The sequence below is a fragment of the Mus caroli genome, unplaced genomic scaffold (genome assembly GCF_978045245.1).
Source record: "Mus caroli unplaced genomic scaffold, Mus_caroli_1 scaffold_8, whole genome shotgun sequence".
In the NCBI taxonomy this organism is placed as follows: domain Eukaryota; kingdom Metazoa; phylum Chordata; class Mammalia; order Rodentia; family Muridae; genus Mus; species Mus caroli.
The window spans coordinates 47,428,003-47,446,243 of record NW_028227263.1 but is presented as its reverse complement, the minus strand read 5'-3'; the positions used below and the strand labels follow the sequence as shown (position 1 = coordinate 47,446,243).

The 18,241-nt window shown below is 41.0% G+C and overlaps 1 protein-coding gene across 2 annotated transcripts in view; it reads right to left on the bottom strand.

Annotated features, from left to right (window-relative positions):
- The window catches only part of Uvrag (UV radiation resistance associated), a 265,993-nt gene that overhangs the window by 117,107 nt on the left and 130,645 nt on the right, over nucleotides 1–18,241 (bottom strand). For both annotated transcript variants that reach the window (XM_029479367.2, XM_021167360.3), the window contains one exon: nucleotides 6,634–6,760. In XM_029479367.2, coding sequence (XP_029335227.1) covers nucleotides 6,634–6,760 — 127 coding nt within the window. The remainder of the gene's footprint in view (nucleotides 1–6,633; nucleotides 6,761–18,241) is intronic.

The window sequence follows — 18,241 nt, the reverse complement described above, 5'->3', positions numbered from 1 at the left end:
ATAAATGTAAAGGAAACCAGTCTAGCAGGTTCTGTAACGTGGCAATAAAATGTTAAAAACACAGCCTAGGGACAGCTCTAACTCTGTGGTGAAGCACTTGCCCTAGCATGCACAAGGCATAGGACTCAATCCCCAACAGGGCAAGAAAAAAGAAAAAAAGTCAAAACACCTAGGGTTAAGTTTTCAGTTCTGCATTATTTCAGATAAATACATCAGGTAAAACTGTAAGAAGTAACTTTTAATAAGAAGCCTCCTGACCGCAGTGAAGATGAACCCACTGCACCATGTTCAGGAGTGCAGCTTCAGATCAATGCCTGTTTTCACACTACCGGCAGAAGCACTAGCTCCACCATACGGTGCCTTGTCTTTTACCTGAAGTGCAGGCCAGGGCAACAAAATAAACTTTCCACTGCCCAGAAGATAAACAGAACAAACTACAGACATAGGCAACACTAGTTATCTAATTTCTTGCAAAATGATAAGAAATTATTATAATTAATGAGAGTTGCATATAAAACATGTTTGATTTTACTTTTGCTTATTACAATGAACTAAGAAAGCCAAGTGTAACATAACAGAAGAACAGCCGGTTGGAGAAGTCTGGACACACAGGGGCTGTAGAGTTTTTGTTTGGGCAAGTGAGTAGGGTGTCTTTTCTCCAGGGAAGAATACCACAGGATTAAATTCTAACAAGGATTCAAAAAACAAGACAAAACAAAACAACAACAAAACCAGATCTCCATCCTTTCTGTCAATCCTACGCTTTGGAAAGAACAGAATCTTACAGCCTGAGGGTATTCTAAAAACAACCCTACAATAGCTGAATACCTTTATAAGGACAAACTAAGAAAATAGAAGACCTCTGTTCCAGGTCTCCTGTGAATTAAAATGCTACTAAACATAAGTACTCTTTGGGGAATATTCATTACTGTTGTCATACAATGAAAAGGAAAAAAGGAAAAAGTTCCCTAGCTATTGGTCCACAGCCCAGGGCACTCTATCAGTTTACACTGTTTGCATATCAGATGCACACTACAGACAGCAGCAAGGACAGCTTATTTAGTGGAAACCAGATAAGCCTTAAATTCAGAAAAACTTGTATATGAATTAGGGTCTATCATGAAGAACTTAAGAGTGCCTCAGAGCCTGAGCCTTCTGAAAAACATAGGAGGCCCACTGTTGTTGAAGCTTGTGTGTGTGTGTGTGTGTGTGTAAGTAATTTAAATGGAGCTATCATAAATGGGGGAGACAATGCCCCAACAAGTACTTCCAGTACTAGGAGTTCTTGTTAATAGAGAAGAAAGGCAAAAAATTATAAATAACACCCAGCTATAAGTCCTGTGGCCTACAACAGTGGTCTACCAGCAGGATAAACTGGTGCAATTGTGACACAAATGTTCTGGGAGCAACCAAGCTCTTTGTGATTGGACTTAAGGCCCACTCCAATGAGACGGAACCTGTACCTCACGTTGGTAATGTGGCCAAGAACCTGAGACTAGATATGTCGTGCGCCTATGAGAAAACCTATTGCTATTATTCTGGTAACGCTACATAGCAATAGATGACTCCTAATGACGACGTGCTGCGGTACCCATAGATCAGGGCCTCGCTTGGCCCACATCCCAGAAGCTGATTCTTGTAATAGATAAAATTAACACAAGGACCTACAACTAGCCAGTGTCTGGAGAACGAGAGGCTTTGGAACACTCGGTTGTACATGGGATGTCTTCATTAAATCCAAGTCTCAGGGATCTACACAGAAGAGGAGGAGGTAGAAAGACTAAGATGACTCTAAGGAAACTGTCTTCCAGACACAAGAGGCCTGATACATATACGAACTCACAGCTGTCCTACTTAGTAACCAATGATGCCTTGAGAATCAAGTATAATGTCAGTATTTTCCAGCTGGAATATAATAGATATATGTTGTTTTTACTGTTAAATCCACTGTATTTAAAAACTAGCTTTTAATTTTTAACACACTGGGAAGCTGAGTGTGGTGGTGTACAACTTTAATCCTAACTCTCCAGAGTCTAGTTCCCTGGCTAGCCTGGTCTACAAAGTGACTTCCAAGCCATGGCTACACAGTGAGAGCTTGGCTTGCAGAGAGGAGGGGTGTTAGCTTCTGTGCTGGAGATAAAGCTCAGTGGTAGCACACCTGTGAGGCCTCATAAGGCCCCATGCTTATTCCCAAGCACATGAGATAAAAGCAGTCACCTTCTACAAATATTGGAGCAGTCCACTTTTATAAAATTAATACCTATCAGCATCTACTCATAAAAGATCCAGAATTTACTGAGCGAGTTTCCGTAAGACCAGGTTTCATATGACTTTCTGAACCGAGTTTCCAGCAGACTGATTTTGATAGGATGCTCCATCTCAAAAGGATGTGCAGGCTGAGCTAGGACAAGATGCCCTGCAGACAAGACAAGCAGGCACTGCCAAAGCTCCTTGGCTTGAGACCCTAACAGGGAAACCTGTTTTTCTTTGTTTGCTTTTGTTTTTTATTAAACATCAGAAGTTAAACTACTAATATCTTCCCAGAATAAATATATGTATATGTGTGTGTACATATTAATAAACATCAATTCTGGAAAGATCCTCTCCTGGCCCAGCTGAAAGCCGCTGTAGATGAGCTGAGAACCTGCCTTTGAGGCACAGGGAGGGGAAACTACCCGTGAGGCTGATCAGGCCTGAGGAGTTCGTGTCACGTGTTGAGCCAGCAGTAGGAACAGAAACTCTTGTCTCTTTGCAATAAATCATCTTGCAATGCATTTTTATTTTCAAAAATCGATAGATATAATAGGCACCTAGCTTCTTCAAATTGTTCACAGAAATGGATCCCTATGGCTCTCCTCTAAGTGGCAATGAAAGATGAATAAGAAAGTAATTCCCAGGGTTACCAGAAGAATCAGCAGCAAATTCAAGGTCAAATATCAAACAAACGTTTCTGACCTTGTCTCCTCTCCAGGCTCTCAGGCTCAGACTTGTGGGTAAGTTTGTGTCTGTCTACCAAGTATGATTATGGTGAACAGGGGTATCCTGAGATATATCAAACCTATCAATAAATAAACCTGGTTACCTATACCCAGCTACACTCTGCTCCCACTGTCTAGTGCTTCACTGTATTTACCACAAGATCAACATGAGATCCTAACTTTCTGACACCTCTACCAGTTCAAGGAATAGAAATGAAATTTCAATTCAGGGCCTGGGGAGTATAGCTCAGCGGTGGGGATCATGCAGGAGGCCATGCATTTTATCCCTGATGCTACTATAAGTGTCAGAGAGGGGATAAAACTCAGTGTTAAAAATCAGCAGGTCTGCCACGCCACGCTGCTGACTTACCTAGCATGAGAACTGCCCTTCTGTCTATGATTAAATGGAGCTCCACGAGTGTAACAGCTCAAACAAAACACTAGAGCCCTGCAAGCCTTACACTGTCAGCACACTTAGGCACTGGTAACTGAATAAAAGCTTGGCCATAACTTTCTATGTGCCTTGAACAAATCTTCACCCTTTGTAAAGAGAATAATATACCATATCTTCATCACTAAAAAGATAAAGTATTTTCAACTCATAGGACTCTTAGTCATGATCAAATGAAAGAAAGGGCAGGAAGTATGTTATTGCCTAACATAAATATTCCCCATAAAGACAAGCTCATGAGTATATACTATTACTCACACATCTTTTCTAAAAATTGACAACTAGTATTCATTGACAATCATACATGTGCATAATGTATCATGATTATACCCCCCCACCTCTCCTTTAACTCCTTAGTGGTATAGAAATCACTAAACTTTTAGTCTGGTGACAGACATCTTGGTGCTTCCTTTTATCATAGAAGACAAAAATATAAAAGGGAACATAGTCAAGGAGCTGTAGATTTCTACCTTGACCGTGCAGTGGAGTCAGACACACAACATGAGCTTACACGGCATGTGACTTCTGTGTGTAGAGTGCCTGTATGCATGTGTATGTGCTTCCTACACATCGGATCATGGCAGGCTGGTGCTCCATTATCATCCTCTATCACTCTGCGCCTTATTTCTTCAGAAAGCTCCCAGCCAGAATCTGATGCTCTCTGACTGACTTGACTAGCTGGCTAGCACACCCCAGGATCCTCCCATATCTGTCTCGCAGCACTGGGACCGCAGGTACACACTGCCACCCTTCATCTTCCTATGTGGACTCTGGGGAGCTAGACTTAAGCCATCATGTTTACACGGCAATCCAACAGAGGCATCTCCCAAGGCCACCATACTACTTACTTTAAAAGGAAGTTCTTGGCAGTGATTCAGAGCTATGGAAGCCACAGAAGTATTTCCATCCTTGCATTGTTAGCTCATCAATTTAAATACCTCCGCTCAGCCAAAACACTTTTGCATTATGGACTGCACTGTTCACTGTACATACAGAGTTCTCAGCTCTTATTGAAAACAGTATAAAAAGCAAAGACGTTTTACTATCATTTCTTCAAGGGTGTGCATCAAATTAGCATATCTATTAATGTTTTCCTACCAGTATCACTAAGCCTTAAAATATTAACAAGCCTTTTAAAAAGTGAATTGTTAAAAATCATTCTATTATTTTATGTGTATTTTGCCTGCATTCATGTCTGTAAATAACATGTGTGCCCTGTATCCACTGAGGTCAGAAGTAGGTATTGGATTGCCTGGAACTGAATTAGGTATGAATTGTTGTAAATCACTTATGTAGATGCTGAGAAGCAAACCCAGGTATTTTGCAAGAGCAGCCAGAGCTCTTAACCACTGAGCCATCTCTACAGACAACATTTTTCTTTTGAACATGATATAAAAGTCAGCACCACTTTTTTTAAAAGGCCAATAATATATTTATGTACCATCATCAAGTAGAAAATAAAATTTAAACAGGACTATAGTGTCATAAAGTATCAGAAAATAGGAATAAACTCAACTAATCAAAGACCCATGCATTACAGTTTCAACAGCATATCGTAAAGATCTAAAAAACAATGGCAGATGGTGTTTTCTTGGGGTGGGAGACAGAACCTTAAGACTCTATTTCCCATAAGTATCCTGACAGATCCATTCAATCAAGTCCCATTAAACTACTAGCAAGGCTTTCTGTTTTGTCTAGAAATTCATACAAAAATGCAAAAAGAACAAAAATAACCAAGATGATTTGGAAGAAAAATAATTAAACTGAAGAATTTCAACAGACATCAAAACAAAGTATGACAGAAGGAAAATAGAAGCTGAAAAGCAGACTGATGGCCAGGAGCAGAGGGTCCTTTCCAGGCCTGAGCAAGGCCCCGGGAATGGACACACAGGGAAGTGGAGCTGCAGCACTCAGTCGAGGTTAAAAACAGATGCGACTTGTTAACTCATGGGACTCACAGCCCTCACTTCGGATGGATCGGTGATATAAATGTGGAAGTAAAACCGTAAAGATTCCTGAAGACATACAGAAGAACACCTTTAAGGTCTTCAAACAAGCAAATGTTTCCTAAACCTGGCCCCAAAGCCTCAAATGTAACCGACAAGAATGAAAACAGCAGCAAGCCACAGGATGGGGACATGTTCCTAATGCGCATGTCAAAGAAAGTCCCCATATCCATAAACATCAGGAACTCCAGAAACTGGCAGTATAAAAATATAATCAATAATTAAAAAACCTCAACTGACACCTAAGAAAAGATTCATTTTAAGTGTGTAGGATAGTGTTTGTCAGAATGGAACCCTGAACTACAAGGGCATATTGCACACACCACACAAAGACAGAGTACTGCACACCAGGGTGCCGAGCAAAGATGGAGGCCAGGCAGATGAAAGACCATCTGTTACAACTGAAGAAGGATTTCCACCTTGCGATCCTGCAGTTCTACTGCTAGGTTTCTGGAAAACTGAAACGCACAGGAATCTCCATTAGGAGCATACACTAGAACATGCATGGAAGGACTAATTTGATAGTTTCAAACTGGAAATTACTAACACTGAAAGCATCTAAATACGTATTTGCATAATGGAGGTCTATTTGGCTTTAAGAATCAATTATAATTACAGGAAGGTAAGACTGACACTAACAGACATGTTGAAAAAGCTAGCAAAATATGTACACTGACTTCTATAAAGTGTATAATTAGGCAAAACCAGACTCTGCTCTCATGATTGAAGGCACCTGGTTAGTGTGGAGGACCGGAGGTGAGTGGTGGGGAGCACCAGACGGTGTCATAGGGTCATGAGTCCTCAGGATGGAAAGTCTCCCTGCCTGTGCGCACCCGCGCGCGAGTGTGTGTGTGTGTTTGCATTATTATGCATACTATCAATGTCAAGATATTTCAAAACTACTTTAAAAATTTAAAACAAAACAAAACAAAACAAAAACCCAGTACGATCAAGCTGGGTATGGTGGTGTTCACCTTTAATCCCAGCCTTCAGGAGGCAGAGGCAGGTAGATCTCTGAGTTTGAAGCCATCCTGGTCTACAGAGTGAGTTCCAAGACTACAAAAGGGCTACACAGAGACACTGTGTCTCAAAACAAACAAACGAACAAACAACAACAACAAAAACCCAAAACCATAAAACCAAACCAAATGGCCCTGACATGTGTCTGCAGAGGATGCTGTCTGGCAGCGCTGCTCACCTTTGTCCTGTAGAGCCATCTGTTGCTTATGCAGGAAGGCCACCTCCCGCCCCAGCGCTTTCTTCTGTCTTTCCAGTTCATTTCGAAGCACCAAAATTTTCAATCGCAGACATTCACTTTCTTTTTTCTAAATAAATAAAATCACAGATAAATTTATGAATATAAAGTCATAGCTATAACTGCACACCCACCACATTTAAATTTAACAAAGGCATCTGATAATATCAATAAATGTATACTTATGGTAAATGTATACAATAAAGACATACCACAAAACACACTACCTAATCATGATAATAAAGATCTGCAAGTTTCAGAAACAAAGAATAAGTGAAAACTTCCTTAGCTGACACCTTCCATCATACTTGACGGTAAGAAACTAGGCACACTGCCCTAGATTCAAGAACAGGACAACAAACTGCCTTTACAGTTTCTACTTAACGCATGTGGACCAGAAATCATTACCATGGCAATAAGACAAGAAATGAATGAGAGGCTATGTGGACAGGGAAGAAGGACTAACATGACATTCACAGGTGATGGGACAGTTGACACAGAGAGCCTAAAGAGACAAAAACCAGCCCATGGCACTATAAGCAATTACAGCAAAGACTATAGTTTGGTTCTCCAGTACCCATGTAATATCAGGAGGGCTGTGTTGCTCAGAGACAGGGGAGCAGAGATGGGGATCCCCTGAGCAAGTCGGCTAGTTAGACTAGCGTGTAGGTGAGCTCTGGGAGCAATGAAAAGATAGAGAAGAACAGAAGATGATTCCTGGTGTCACCCTTGGGACTCTGATGTATGTGAATATTCACACATACACATGAAGTGTAAGCCCACACATGTGAACATACACACACACATATGCAAAAGGGGGTAAATTCCTTTTTATTCAAATATATTCTCCGAACCTGCCTCCATTTACAAATCTGCCATTTGACTCTCAGTGAGCACACACTCACTATAAGGAGGTATCTTTGTTGGCCTCTATCACATGGTATCAGTAATATACTTTTTTTATGATTTTCTATGAAATAAATATTGATCAAATTGTAATTTGGCTATGCCTGGTGACATTTTGTCTTTTCCAAAAGTACAAAATAGCTAATTAAAATTACAATACAAAATGTATTTATTAAATAAACTAAAAATTAACAAAATGTGGAAGGAGCTGCTGTAAATTTCTCTAAGGAAGAAGTCAGTCCTTGATTGATGTTTAGACAGATTGGGTGAGGCTCCTGGCTCGGCCCCTTTAAGGCAAGGGGGAGGAAGCAGTCCCAGGTAATTGTATTGAAAGCACCCAGCAGCAACCATCTTTCACCCAGAATGTTTTCTTCTTCATCCCTGAAACAGTCAGTCTAGGTAGATGGTACAATCGTTCACTGTGGACACAGCCACCAAAGCGGTACAAAGCCATCATTACATCCTACCATCATTACATTAGGCTGGGAAAATCAAGGACATATGCCCTTAAAAAGAATGCTCCTAAATAGAATTTTTTTTAACAATATAAACATTTATGATGGACTTACTATATAGTTTTAGCTGATTTCAACTAACTTAGGTATTTATTTTGTTTTGCCAAAACATTGTAAAAACAAACACTGGAGAGTCAATGAGGTCCTAAAATGTGGAAGTGACCAAGTATTCATCAGCAAAGAGATGGAAAAGCAAAATGTAGTGTAGTGATAGAATAGAATATTACTCTGCTTTAAAAGGGGAGGAACCCTGGTATATGCAATAACTTGGTAAGTCTTTAAAGTTATTATGCCTTGTGAAATGAATAAGCTGCAGACAGCCCCTCTGTGTCTAATTCCACTTATGTGAGGGACTTAGAATAGTCAAAGTTGGGCTGGGACTGTGAGCCAGTGGTAGAGGACATGCCTACCATAGACAAGGTCCTGGGTTCAATTCCCAGCAGGTGTGGAGAGGAGGAGCACTCAGAATGCATACAGATCACAGACAGAATGGTAGCAGGGTCTGGGAGTCAGTACTTAACAGTGACGAAGTTTCAGCTTTACAAAATAAAAAGAGCTGCAGTCACAGATGGAAGAGGTGGCTGTACATTATAAATGTATTTAAAGCCAACTGTACTGACAGGTTCTGTGTGCCACTGTGACACAGGTTAGTTATCAGAGAGGAAGGACCCTCCGTTGAGAAAATGGCTCCATGAGATCCAGCTGTAAGGCATTTTCTCAATTACTGATCAATGGGGGAGGGCCCCGCCCACTGTGGGTGGTGTCATCTCTGGCTGGTGTTCCTGTGTTCTCTAAGCAGCAGGCTGAGAAAGCCATGGGAAGCAGGCCATAAGCAGCACTCCTGCATGGCCTCTGCATCACCTCCTGCCTCCAGGTTCCTGGCCTGCCTAGGTTCCTGGCCTGCCTAGGTTCCTGGTCTGCCTTCCTTTGGTGATGAACAGCAGTGTAAGCCCAATAAACCTTTTCTCCCAACTTGCGTTTGGTCATGGCGTTTCACCACAGCAATACAAACCCTAAGACACCCATGAACTGGACTTGTATAAATGACGGAAACCGCCTGGTGAACCGGACAGTGAGTAAGGGTGCTGGCTGCCAAGCCTCATAGCCTGTGTTTGATTCCTGGAACTCACTTGGCAGAAGGGGAAACTGACTCCACAAACCTGTCCAGCCTCCGTGTGAACCCCATGGCACATGTCCCTCCACACCTGAATCCATAAGTATTTCCTATTCATGAAGATTAGAAATGCTATGTCATATGCTTTATAATTTGAGAAATTGAGGGAAGGGTCAATGAGGTGGCTTATTTAAAAAGAAATAAAACCCAAAAAAGGAGCCAAGGCAAACACAGTAGGGTTTTCTGTAGTGTGATCAGAAACCGTTGGGTCTTCAACATCACTGAGGGGAAAATGAAACAAAACTCTTCAGAGTAAGGTTTTCAGAAAGATGTAGGTATTCAATTGCTCAAACCCATTTTTTCCCACAAAACATACAAATATTTTGGGCAGAGCATTCTTCAGAAAAGCCAACCTGGCTCACAGGGTTAACTTGTTCTGTTCCGGGGTACACACTCAAACTGGGAATGTTTTCTGGTTTCAAACACAGAACTTATAAGGCTGTCTAAATACAGAGCTCACACAGAAAGGCGTGAGCAAGGCATGTTTGTGTTATGGTCCGTGTGAGGAAGCTGGCCCGTTTACAGAAACAGATCCAATCGCTCGAACCAGGATTCTTGGCTCCCGTTTTTGAGGAGTAAACAAACGCTGCCATTGGCATGGCTCTGTTTCCTTGCTCACACTTCAAAGGCGAGCTGATCAAAGATCTTAATCTAAGTATCTTCTATGGGCTGCACTCTAGTCTTCTTCATTCCAAGTACAGTTAATGTCATACATCCACCCCAATATATCAGTCACTTTTAATAAGATTTTATACAACACTCAGACATGCATGTTTGCAAGCACACATTCCCATTTATGCGTCTTTTAAAAAATTATGGGTAATGTTAAACACTCATTTTACAATGACAGATTGGTCTATAAATAATATAAGCAAACAAGTATTTTTTCATAGATCACACTGGAGCTTAAAACCCTCAGACACAAGTTCCTAATAAACGGTCCTGGGATAATCAAAGTTTCAAACCCGTGTAATCGCACTGAGCAGCTGGGCCCCTGTCACAGTCTTGGTCCTGTCTATGAAGCACATGAGAGTATGCTCAGATACTGCAAAGGATTTACTGCCCAACAAGAGCTGCTGGAGGCCTTGCAGAAATTGTTATTATATGTATTTGTGTGCGCGCACGTGTGTGTATGTGTGTGTGAGTATATGTGTATGTGTGTTCGTATTTGTGCATGCAGTCGAGCACTCGTGAAGTCAGAGGATGGAACTCAGCTTGTTGACAGTGCCTTTATCCAGTGAGCGTCTCACTGGTCTCTTATTAAGCAAGAATGCAGTTTGACACATCACAAAAGGTTTCAGTCACAAAAACAAAACAGAATCTCCTTTTAAAAAGAAAAACACTTCTAATAAAAATCTTTCATACTAACATTAGAGATTTGCTATTTGCACTTTAAAATTAGAAAACTCTTTAAATTTTCTCAGATTTAAGCCAGGTGGTGGTGGCACACTCCTTTGATCCCAGCACTTGGGAGGCAGAGACAGGCAGATATCAGAGTTTGAAGCCAGCCTGGTGTACAGGGTGAGTTTCAGGACAGTCAGGGCTACACAGAGAAAGCCTGTCTCAAAAAACAAAAACAAACAAACAAACAAACTTCTCAGCTTTGATTTCTAACATAATAAATACTAATAGTGTAATCAAGTTCTTAGAGATTGTCACTATTTTTAACATATTAACCTTAAGACGAAAACATTTGAGGAATTAGTGATTTAGAGAATATTTATCTTATCTGTGGACATTATCCACAACTGGAAATAACTAACAATCTGGAGAAAGTCTCAGAGCTGTTGAAGTTGTCAAATGGCTTCCAAATGTCACTTACAGGTGGCTGTCCTTCCTTCTACAAGTAGCCAATCACTAAGACAGAGAATACACTTCCTTAGAAAACACTTAATCCAGCTCATTGATTTCCCAGACTCAGTAATACTCTCAGGCCTAGAACCCATGTGTAGGTAGAATATGTAGATAGAAAGCATATATATATATATAAGATTGGCTTCTAAATAAGAATAAACACTTAGCAAACTGATCTTCTAATCAATGAGTATATGAAGATACTACTGTAGTTTCTACAGTGATCAATGGCATGCTGTTTTAAGGAGAAGTTGAGGTTTGCTATAAACACACAACACACACACACAGGCAATATTCTCCCCTTATTCTATGATTATGCCTGTGGCTTTGGAGGACAGCAGAAAGCCAACTGTCTCCACTTGGAGGAACCAGAAATGATAAAATAAAGATGCCAGAATAGGGAGAAGATAGAGATGGGCACCCAAATTCTGTTCAAACTCAATGAACTCTCCAACTGAACCCTAAGCCACACATGCACAAATGAATGCAGAGCTGCCCACACTTAACAGTGAAGCTGGAATTGGAGCCACGTTGCCTGGAGCATGAATGTTCAAGCAATCCTCAAAGTCTACATATTACATTCAGAATGGACGGGGTGCTGTGCAATACTGCTCAACCCATGAACAGCTGGAGAATGTGACTCCCTCTCTATGAAAGAGGCAAGAAGATACGGGCAACCAGAACATGTTAAAAGTACCAGATAGCCGGGAATGGTGGCGCACACCTTTAATCCCAGCACTTGAGAGGCAGAGGCAGGTGGATTTCTGAGTTCGAGGCCAGCCTGGTCTACAAAGTGAGCTCCAGGACAGCCAGGGCTACACAGAGAAACCCTGTCTTGAAAAAACAAAAAAACAAAACAAAACAAAACAAAAAGTACCAGATAAAGTACCAGAGATTTGAAATCCACTGAGAAATCTGCTGAGATGGAAAGGCAATATTCTAACGTGGAGTTAAAGGAGAGAAAATCTCAGGAGCATTGGAGATTAGTGAAAAGATCTAGTCAAGAGTGCAGCTGGCGGTGTAGGGGTGACCTACCCTACACCAAAGTCTCACCTCAGTGTCCTGAGTGAAAACAAAGCAGGCATCACCAGGGCAAATACAACCCGACACAAACAGATTGCCTGTTGTTATGAATTCAGTTTACTTTGGGAATGCAAGAGTAATGTAGCATGTATGAGGGCCTTCATTCAACTAATCACCAGTATTGCAAAAACTTAACAAAGCAAAAAACATAGTAGTTTGCTTTAATAATTTTTAAATTAATGAGAAAATCATGGTTGTTTCATTATATATAGAAAAACCATGAAAACCATTCATGACTTTAAAATCTCCCAGAAATTAGGATGAATTAAGTCCTAAACCAGTAGAGACCATTGCTAATGTCATACTTAATGAAGCAAGGACAATGTTATTCCTCACCTAGGCACGAGGCAGGGATCCCTGTGTATTCTGTTCTGTATGATGTCCCCACTACTGAAAGGAACACAGAATTTAGGATTATCCAAACACAAGCTGGGTGGGGTGGTACATGACTGTGATACAACATGATGGTGAAGCAGGAGGATTGCTGCAAGTTTAAGGCCAGCCTGGGCTACACATTAAAACTTTTTGTCTCAAAAGCAGCAATAGCAACAACAAAATGCCCTACCATCTAAATCGGTAGATACTATTGTTTGCATAAAAACTAAGAAATCTACAAAGTGAAGACTACTAGCTACAGAATAAAACTATCAAAGTAGAAATAAATCAGAATGAATAGCATCCTCATAGGCTACTCATATACAAATGACAAATACAAATTCAAAAGGAGTTACCCTAATTATTACTGAGTTTTTAGAGACAAGGTCTCCCTATTTGGTCTAGGATAACCTTAAACTCCTGATCCTCCTGTCTTAAATTCCCCCAATTTAATTCTTCCAAATTTAATATCCATTCATGATAAAATCCCAGAGACTAGGAAGAGGAATACCCTAAAGCCAGGACAAATTATTGTTAACCCTGCACTTAATGGAAGCCTGAACTGTTTTCTCCCTCTGACCAGTTCTCATGGGTGTACGACCACACCTGGCTGAACTTGGCAAGATGCCTTGTGCTTGCCCGACCCCAACAGAAACTTAAGACTAACTCTAACAAAGGGGGTCGAAGACATTATTCAGAGAATTAAAGAGAAGTTCACATAAGACATAAATGTCATGTTTACAGACTGGAGACCTCAACATTGTTAAGATGGTAATTCTCCACAAATCCTTACTAAAATTGCAACAGGCTCTCTTTGGTAGAAACTGACTAACTAGTTTTAAAATTCATTCAGCAACATAAAAAACCTATGGGGAATTTAATAAAAGAAAAAAACAGGAACTTTAAAAAAAGAAGTTGAGAAAGCCTACCTGGCTTTCTTGACAAACCTACAGTAATGGCTGGGGCAGATCCACAGACAGGTCTGTGAGACAGAGACAAAACAGATGCACGTGTACACGGTCAGCTGACTTTAGACAAACATGTCAGGGTAATTAATAGGAAAGGAAAAGCTGTTCACCAAATACTGTTCTGTCAACTGAACATCAGTTTGGGAGGAAAGTTTTTACTCTTTCTTCATCCAGGACAAAAATAATAACTTGAAATGAATCAGAGATATAAACACAAAGCCCCAAATGCTAAAACTTCTAGAAAAAAAAAACACCAGAAAATGTCTGGAATCTTGAACTAAGCAGATGATTCTGATAAAGAATACGAGAAAAACGTGAAACAAAAGGAAAAACAATGATGAAACAAACCATCAGAGGGCTAGGCTGGTGCAGTGCTTAGCACGCAAGCATGAGGGCCTGAGTTTGATTCCCCAGAATTCATGTAAGAAACAGAGCTAAAGCTGGGTGCAGTAACCCCCGGCACACATTTGTAGCTGATGGACTGAGGAGGTGGAGACAGACTGGCCAGCCGAGCTTGACTGGTGAGCTCCAGGCTAGTGATAGGCCCTACCTTCAATCCCAGCACTCAGAGGACACAGGAAGGTGCATCTCTGTGAGTCTGAGCACAGCCTGGTCTACATAAAAAGCTCACGGCCAGCCAGGGCTACAGTGTGAGGCCCTGCCAGAAAACAAATCCAAACCAAGGTGGAGCCTCCTGTAGAAGAACACCTGTGGTGTTCTCCCGCTTCCCGCACACAGTGAATACACACACACACACACACACACACACACACACACGTATGCATGGAAGCACCCACATGCACACATATATACAAATAGATTAGATTTTACTGAACTTTAAGTTGTTTGCTCTTTAAATACCATTAAGAAGAATACCATTAAGAAAAAGAATAACAACAATAAGCAGGCTAAAGAGATGACTCAATGGTTAAGAGCATACCCTGCTCTTGCAGATGACCTGGGTTATGTTCCCAGCACCCACATCAGGTGGCTCACAAATACCTGTAACTCAGTCCTAGGGTACCCAAAGCCCTCTTCTGACCTCCAATGGCAACACATGTGTATGTATACCACCATACATGCATATGTGCATATACATGCAGGTAAAACATTTATATATTTGTTTAAATATAAATAATAAATAATTTATATATTTGTTTAAATATAAATATAAATATAAATAATTTGGTTTAAAGATAAATTAAACCAAAATTAAACCAAATTATTTTTAAAAAAAATCCAAGTCACAGACTCAAAGAACATACTTCTCATGTACATGTAAGGAAAAGAACCTGTGTGTGTGTGTGTGTGTGTGTGTGTGTGTGTGTGTGTGTGTATAAATTATATTATATAGTATATGCGCTTATATAATATATGTTTATTTATAATATATTTACATTATTAGTAAGGACTGGAAAGACAGGTTAGTAGTTAAAAGTACTGGCTACGCTTCTAGAAGAGCCAAGATAGAGTCTCAACACCCATATGGTGGTTCACAATTTTATGTACCTCCAGTACCAGGGAACTGATGCCCTCTTCTGTCCTCCATAGGCAACAGGCACACATGCAGTATGTAGACACACATGCAGGCAAAACACTTTACACATGTTCACACACACACACACACAAAACTTCAAATAAGATTGAAAAATTCTAATTAAAAACAGGAAAAGAGTATTGTATATTTTCTCTCATAAGCAAAAGCTAAAATAAAAACAGCCTAACAGATGATCCAAAATTAGTAGAGAGAATACTCAGGCAGGGCGGCTGGGGAGAGGCTGAGGGAGTGGGGGGAGGGTAGATACAATGAGAGCGTGATATATGTATATGTGGAAATGTCACAGTGAAGTCCATTAATACAAAGATTTAATATACACTAATAATTATAATAACAAAACGAATGGAAAAAGAAATCGGAACCACTTTACACATATGCCAGGACTTAACGGATAAGTACCTTATACTTAATGAGAGCCAGATTTCTCACTATCAGAAAAAGATATTGCAAATAAACAAAATGAATGAGAAAACCAGAATAAACTCTGTGGCATTAGAATGGCAAACACTAGTATGAACTCATGTTTATTTTAATATAGATAGTATACATTCATACAGAGATAGCCATGCATGCTGAGGGGGCTTTAAAAGCAACGAGCACCCCCAATACCCAAGCACACACAGTGACCAGATCTTGTTTCTAAAGACCTCAGCCAACCTAAGGAGCTGGGTCCTGGTGAGAGATGGCTGCAGGCAGGGCTAAGACAGGGCAAATGCAAGATGAGCTGGACCACAGCACCACAGGGGAAAGAACACCAGAGGATGGCAAAATTCAATCTGAAAGACTATTTATTATATGTCTACTCATTTTAGAGAGGGTTTACTATGTATCTCAGGCCAGCCTTGAATTCACTAAGTAGCCTGGGCTGGCCTCAGACATAGGACAATTATCCTGACTCAGGTTTCCTGAGTGCTGGATTACAAGTGAGCACATTATACCAGCTATCTCCTAGGAAATACAGATAGGTGCCATAGTTCATGTTGGGCACGTATGGCATATGTGAAGATGCTAAGGTTTCAGCTATAAACCTGCCATCTCTGAAGAGGTACATACTTAGGATTCATTAAGAAGAAGTTTGAGGCAGGTAACTGGTTGGTTTCAGCATCACATATGCCATATTTTTCCCTCTGTACTCACATTGGACCAATTTGCAAAGGGAGGTAACTAATTCTAATATGCTACAAAGTAAACTATCGTTTCCTGTCTTATTGTAGCGAGCCATCATGTTAGATTCATTCTCTTTTGTTTTTAACTTTGTTTTTTATTTATGTGTACATTTGTGTGTCTATATGTGGATGTGTCCTTGTGTGCTCAGATGCCCATGGAGGCCATCAGTCCCCTGGAGCTTGAGTTATAGGCATCTGTGAGTCACTCCACGTAAATGTTGGGACCTGAACCTGGGTCCTCTGAAGAGCAGCAAGTCCTTCAACTGCTGAGCCATCTCTCCAGTCCCATGGATTCATTCCTAAATTCAATAAATACTTAATATATACTTTACATCTTCTATGAGTCAAACATTTATCTAGATCCTGGGACTCAAAAGAGATGGAAGGTTGGGAAGGAGGAAGGGAGGGAGGGAAGGAGGGAGGAAGGGGAGGAGGGAGTAGGGGAAAGAGACCGAAGGAAGCGAGAGAATGGGAGTAGGGGGTTGGGATCCCAATTCTCATAGTTTAGAGAGACACAAATATATTAAATAGATATCACATTAGATGGTAATAAATACTACAGCGGAAAACCAAGCAGGATAGGGACTGAGTGTACTGGGGTGTGGTTCTCAGTGGGCTGGTATGGAACTATATGATTTCTAGGTTCACTTCCAGTTTAAAACTCCCTTGACTTCCTTCTGTGTTAACTAGGCGGCATAAAAACACACAGTGACCCTCTGAGCCTGACCTCCGCAGCTTACACGCTCTATCACCTTACCCTGGGTGTCAGCACTCATAGTTTAGAAAAACAGGATTAAGCAGACATGTGTCCACACTGAGACAAAGCATATGCAGTCACTTCATGGAACAAGTCAATTCCCAGTCTTGCCTGGGAGAGGAAAGGAAGGAAAATAAAACCTAGCAAGTTCTCCCCAGACAAAGGTCCTAAAAATGCATTTTTGTACATTATAGAAAAAAAATAAAATCTGATACTTTTCCCTCCGTCTACAATGTTCTCATGGCCTGGCGTTAGGCCTTTATGGTCCTAAGTTATAACACAAAAGGCAGCCATTTCTCTAGCGTGGAGGGAGGATTTTCCATAGACAAGGCAAGTGCTATGAAGAGACAAGCAGCTCCTGCTGCTGCTTGGGTACCACGGACACCTGCTCTGGCCAGGAACAGCACGAGCAGGTGTGCGCATGAAGGTCATTGGAATAGACTGCTAATCTCAGCATCTCTACAAGATGAACAAATGTGTTTCGTTAGGTCCCGGGAGAGGGCCTGCACACAGGTAGCTGCGCACACATAGCTCCCGCAGTCTCAGGGGCCGGTGACTGGACAACCCTTTGGTGTAAGAGGCGCCTTTAGATGCGCATGTGCAAGCGGCAGTGGGAAGAGGCTGCATATGGGAGGTAACAGTTCCCGGGACTGCAGGGCAAGCTGTGAGTTTTAAGTATTTTTCTAACTCACTGCACATGGAAGGCCGTTCATAGTCATGTGGCTTCATTTGCAGCAGAGTGTGATTTAGTGGTGCACACTTGGCTTCCCGAGACAGAACAGTCATTTGAAAGCTGCCGTTCTTTTCCTCTGAGGAAGAGCATGAGAAAGCACCAGACCCTGTGAAGACCTGAGATCTGCCCGTCCAGACTGAGGTCATGCATTCTTTGGAATGCCTCACCTAACCCACATCTCTCTAAAGGTAAACACTTCACAAATCAGACTCTCATAACTGATCCTATTCATCTTAAAATCCATCTTTCAAAAGTGGATTCATCCTGGCTGAATATAATCAAAGAACAAATTAAACGGTAAGAAACTATCTTCATTAAACCCAGCAGTATGTATGGACACTAATAAAGTGAATTTGTTTTACATTTGTTTATGTGTTTAGAACTTATGTATGTGTGTGTGTGTCCTACAAGTCAGAGGACAGCGTATAGGAATGAGTGAGCTCTTTCCTTCTGCCGCAGGAA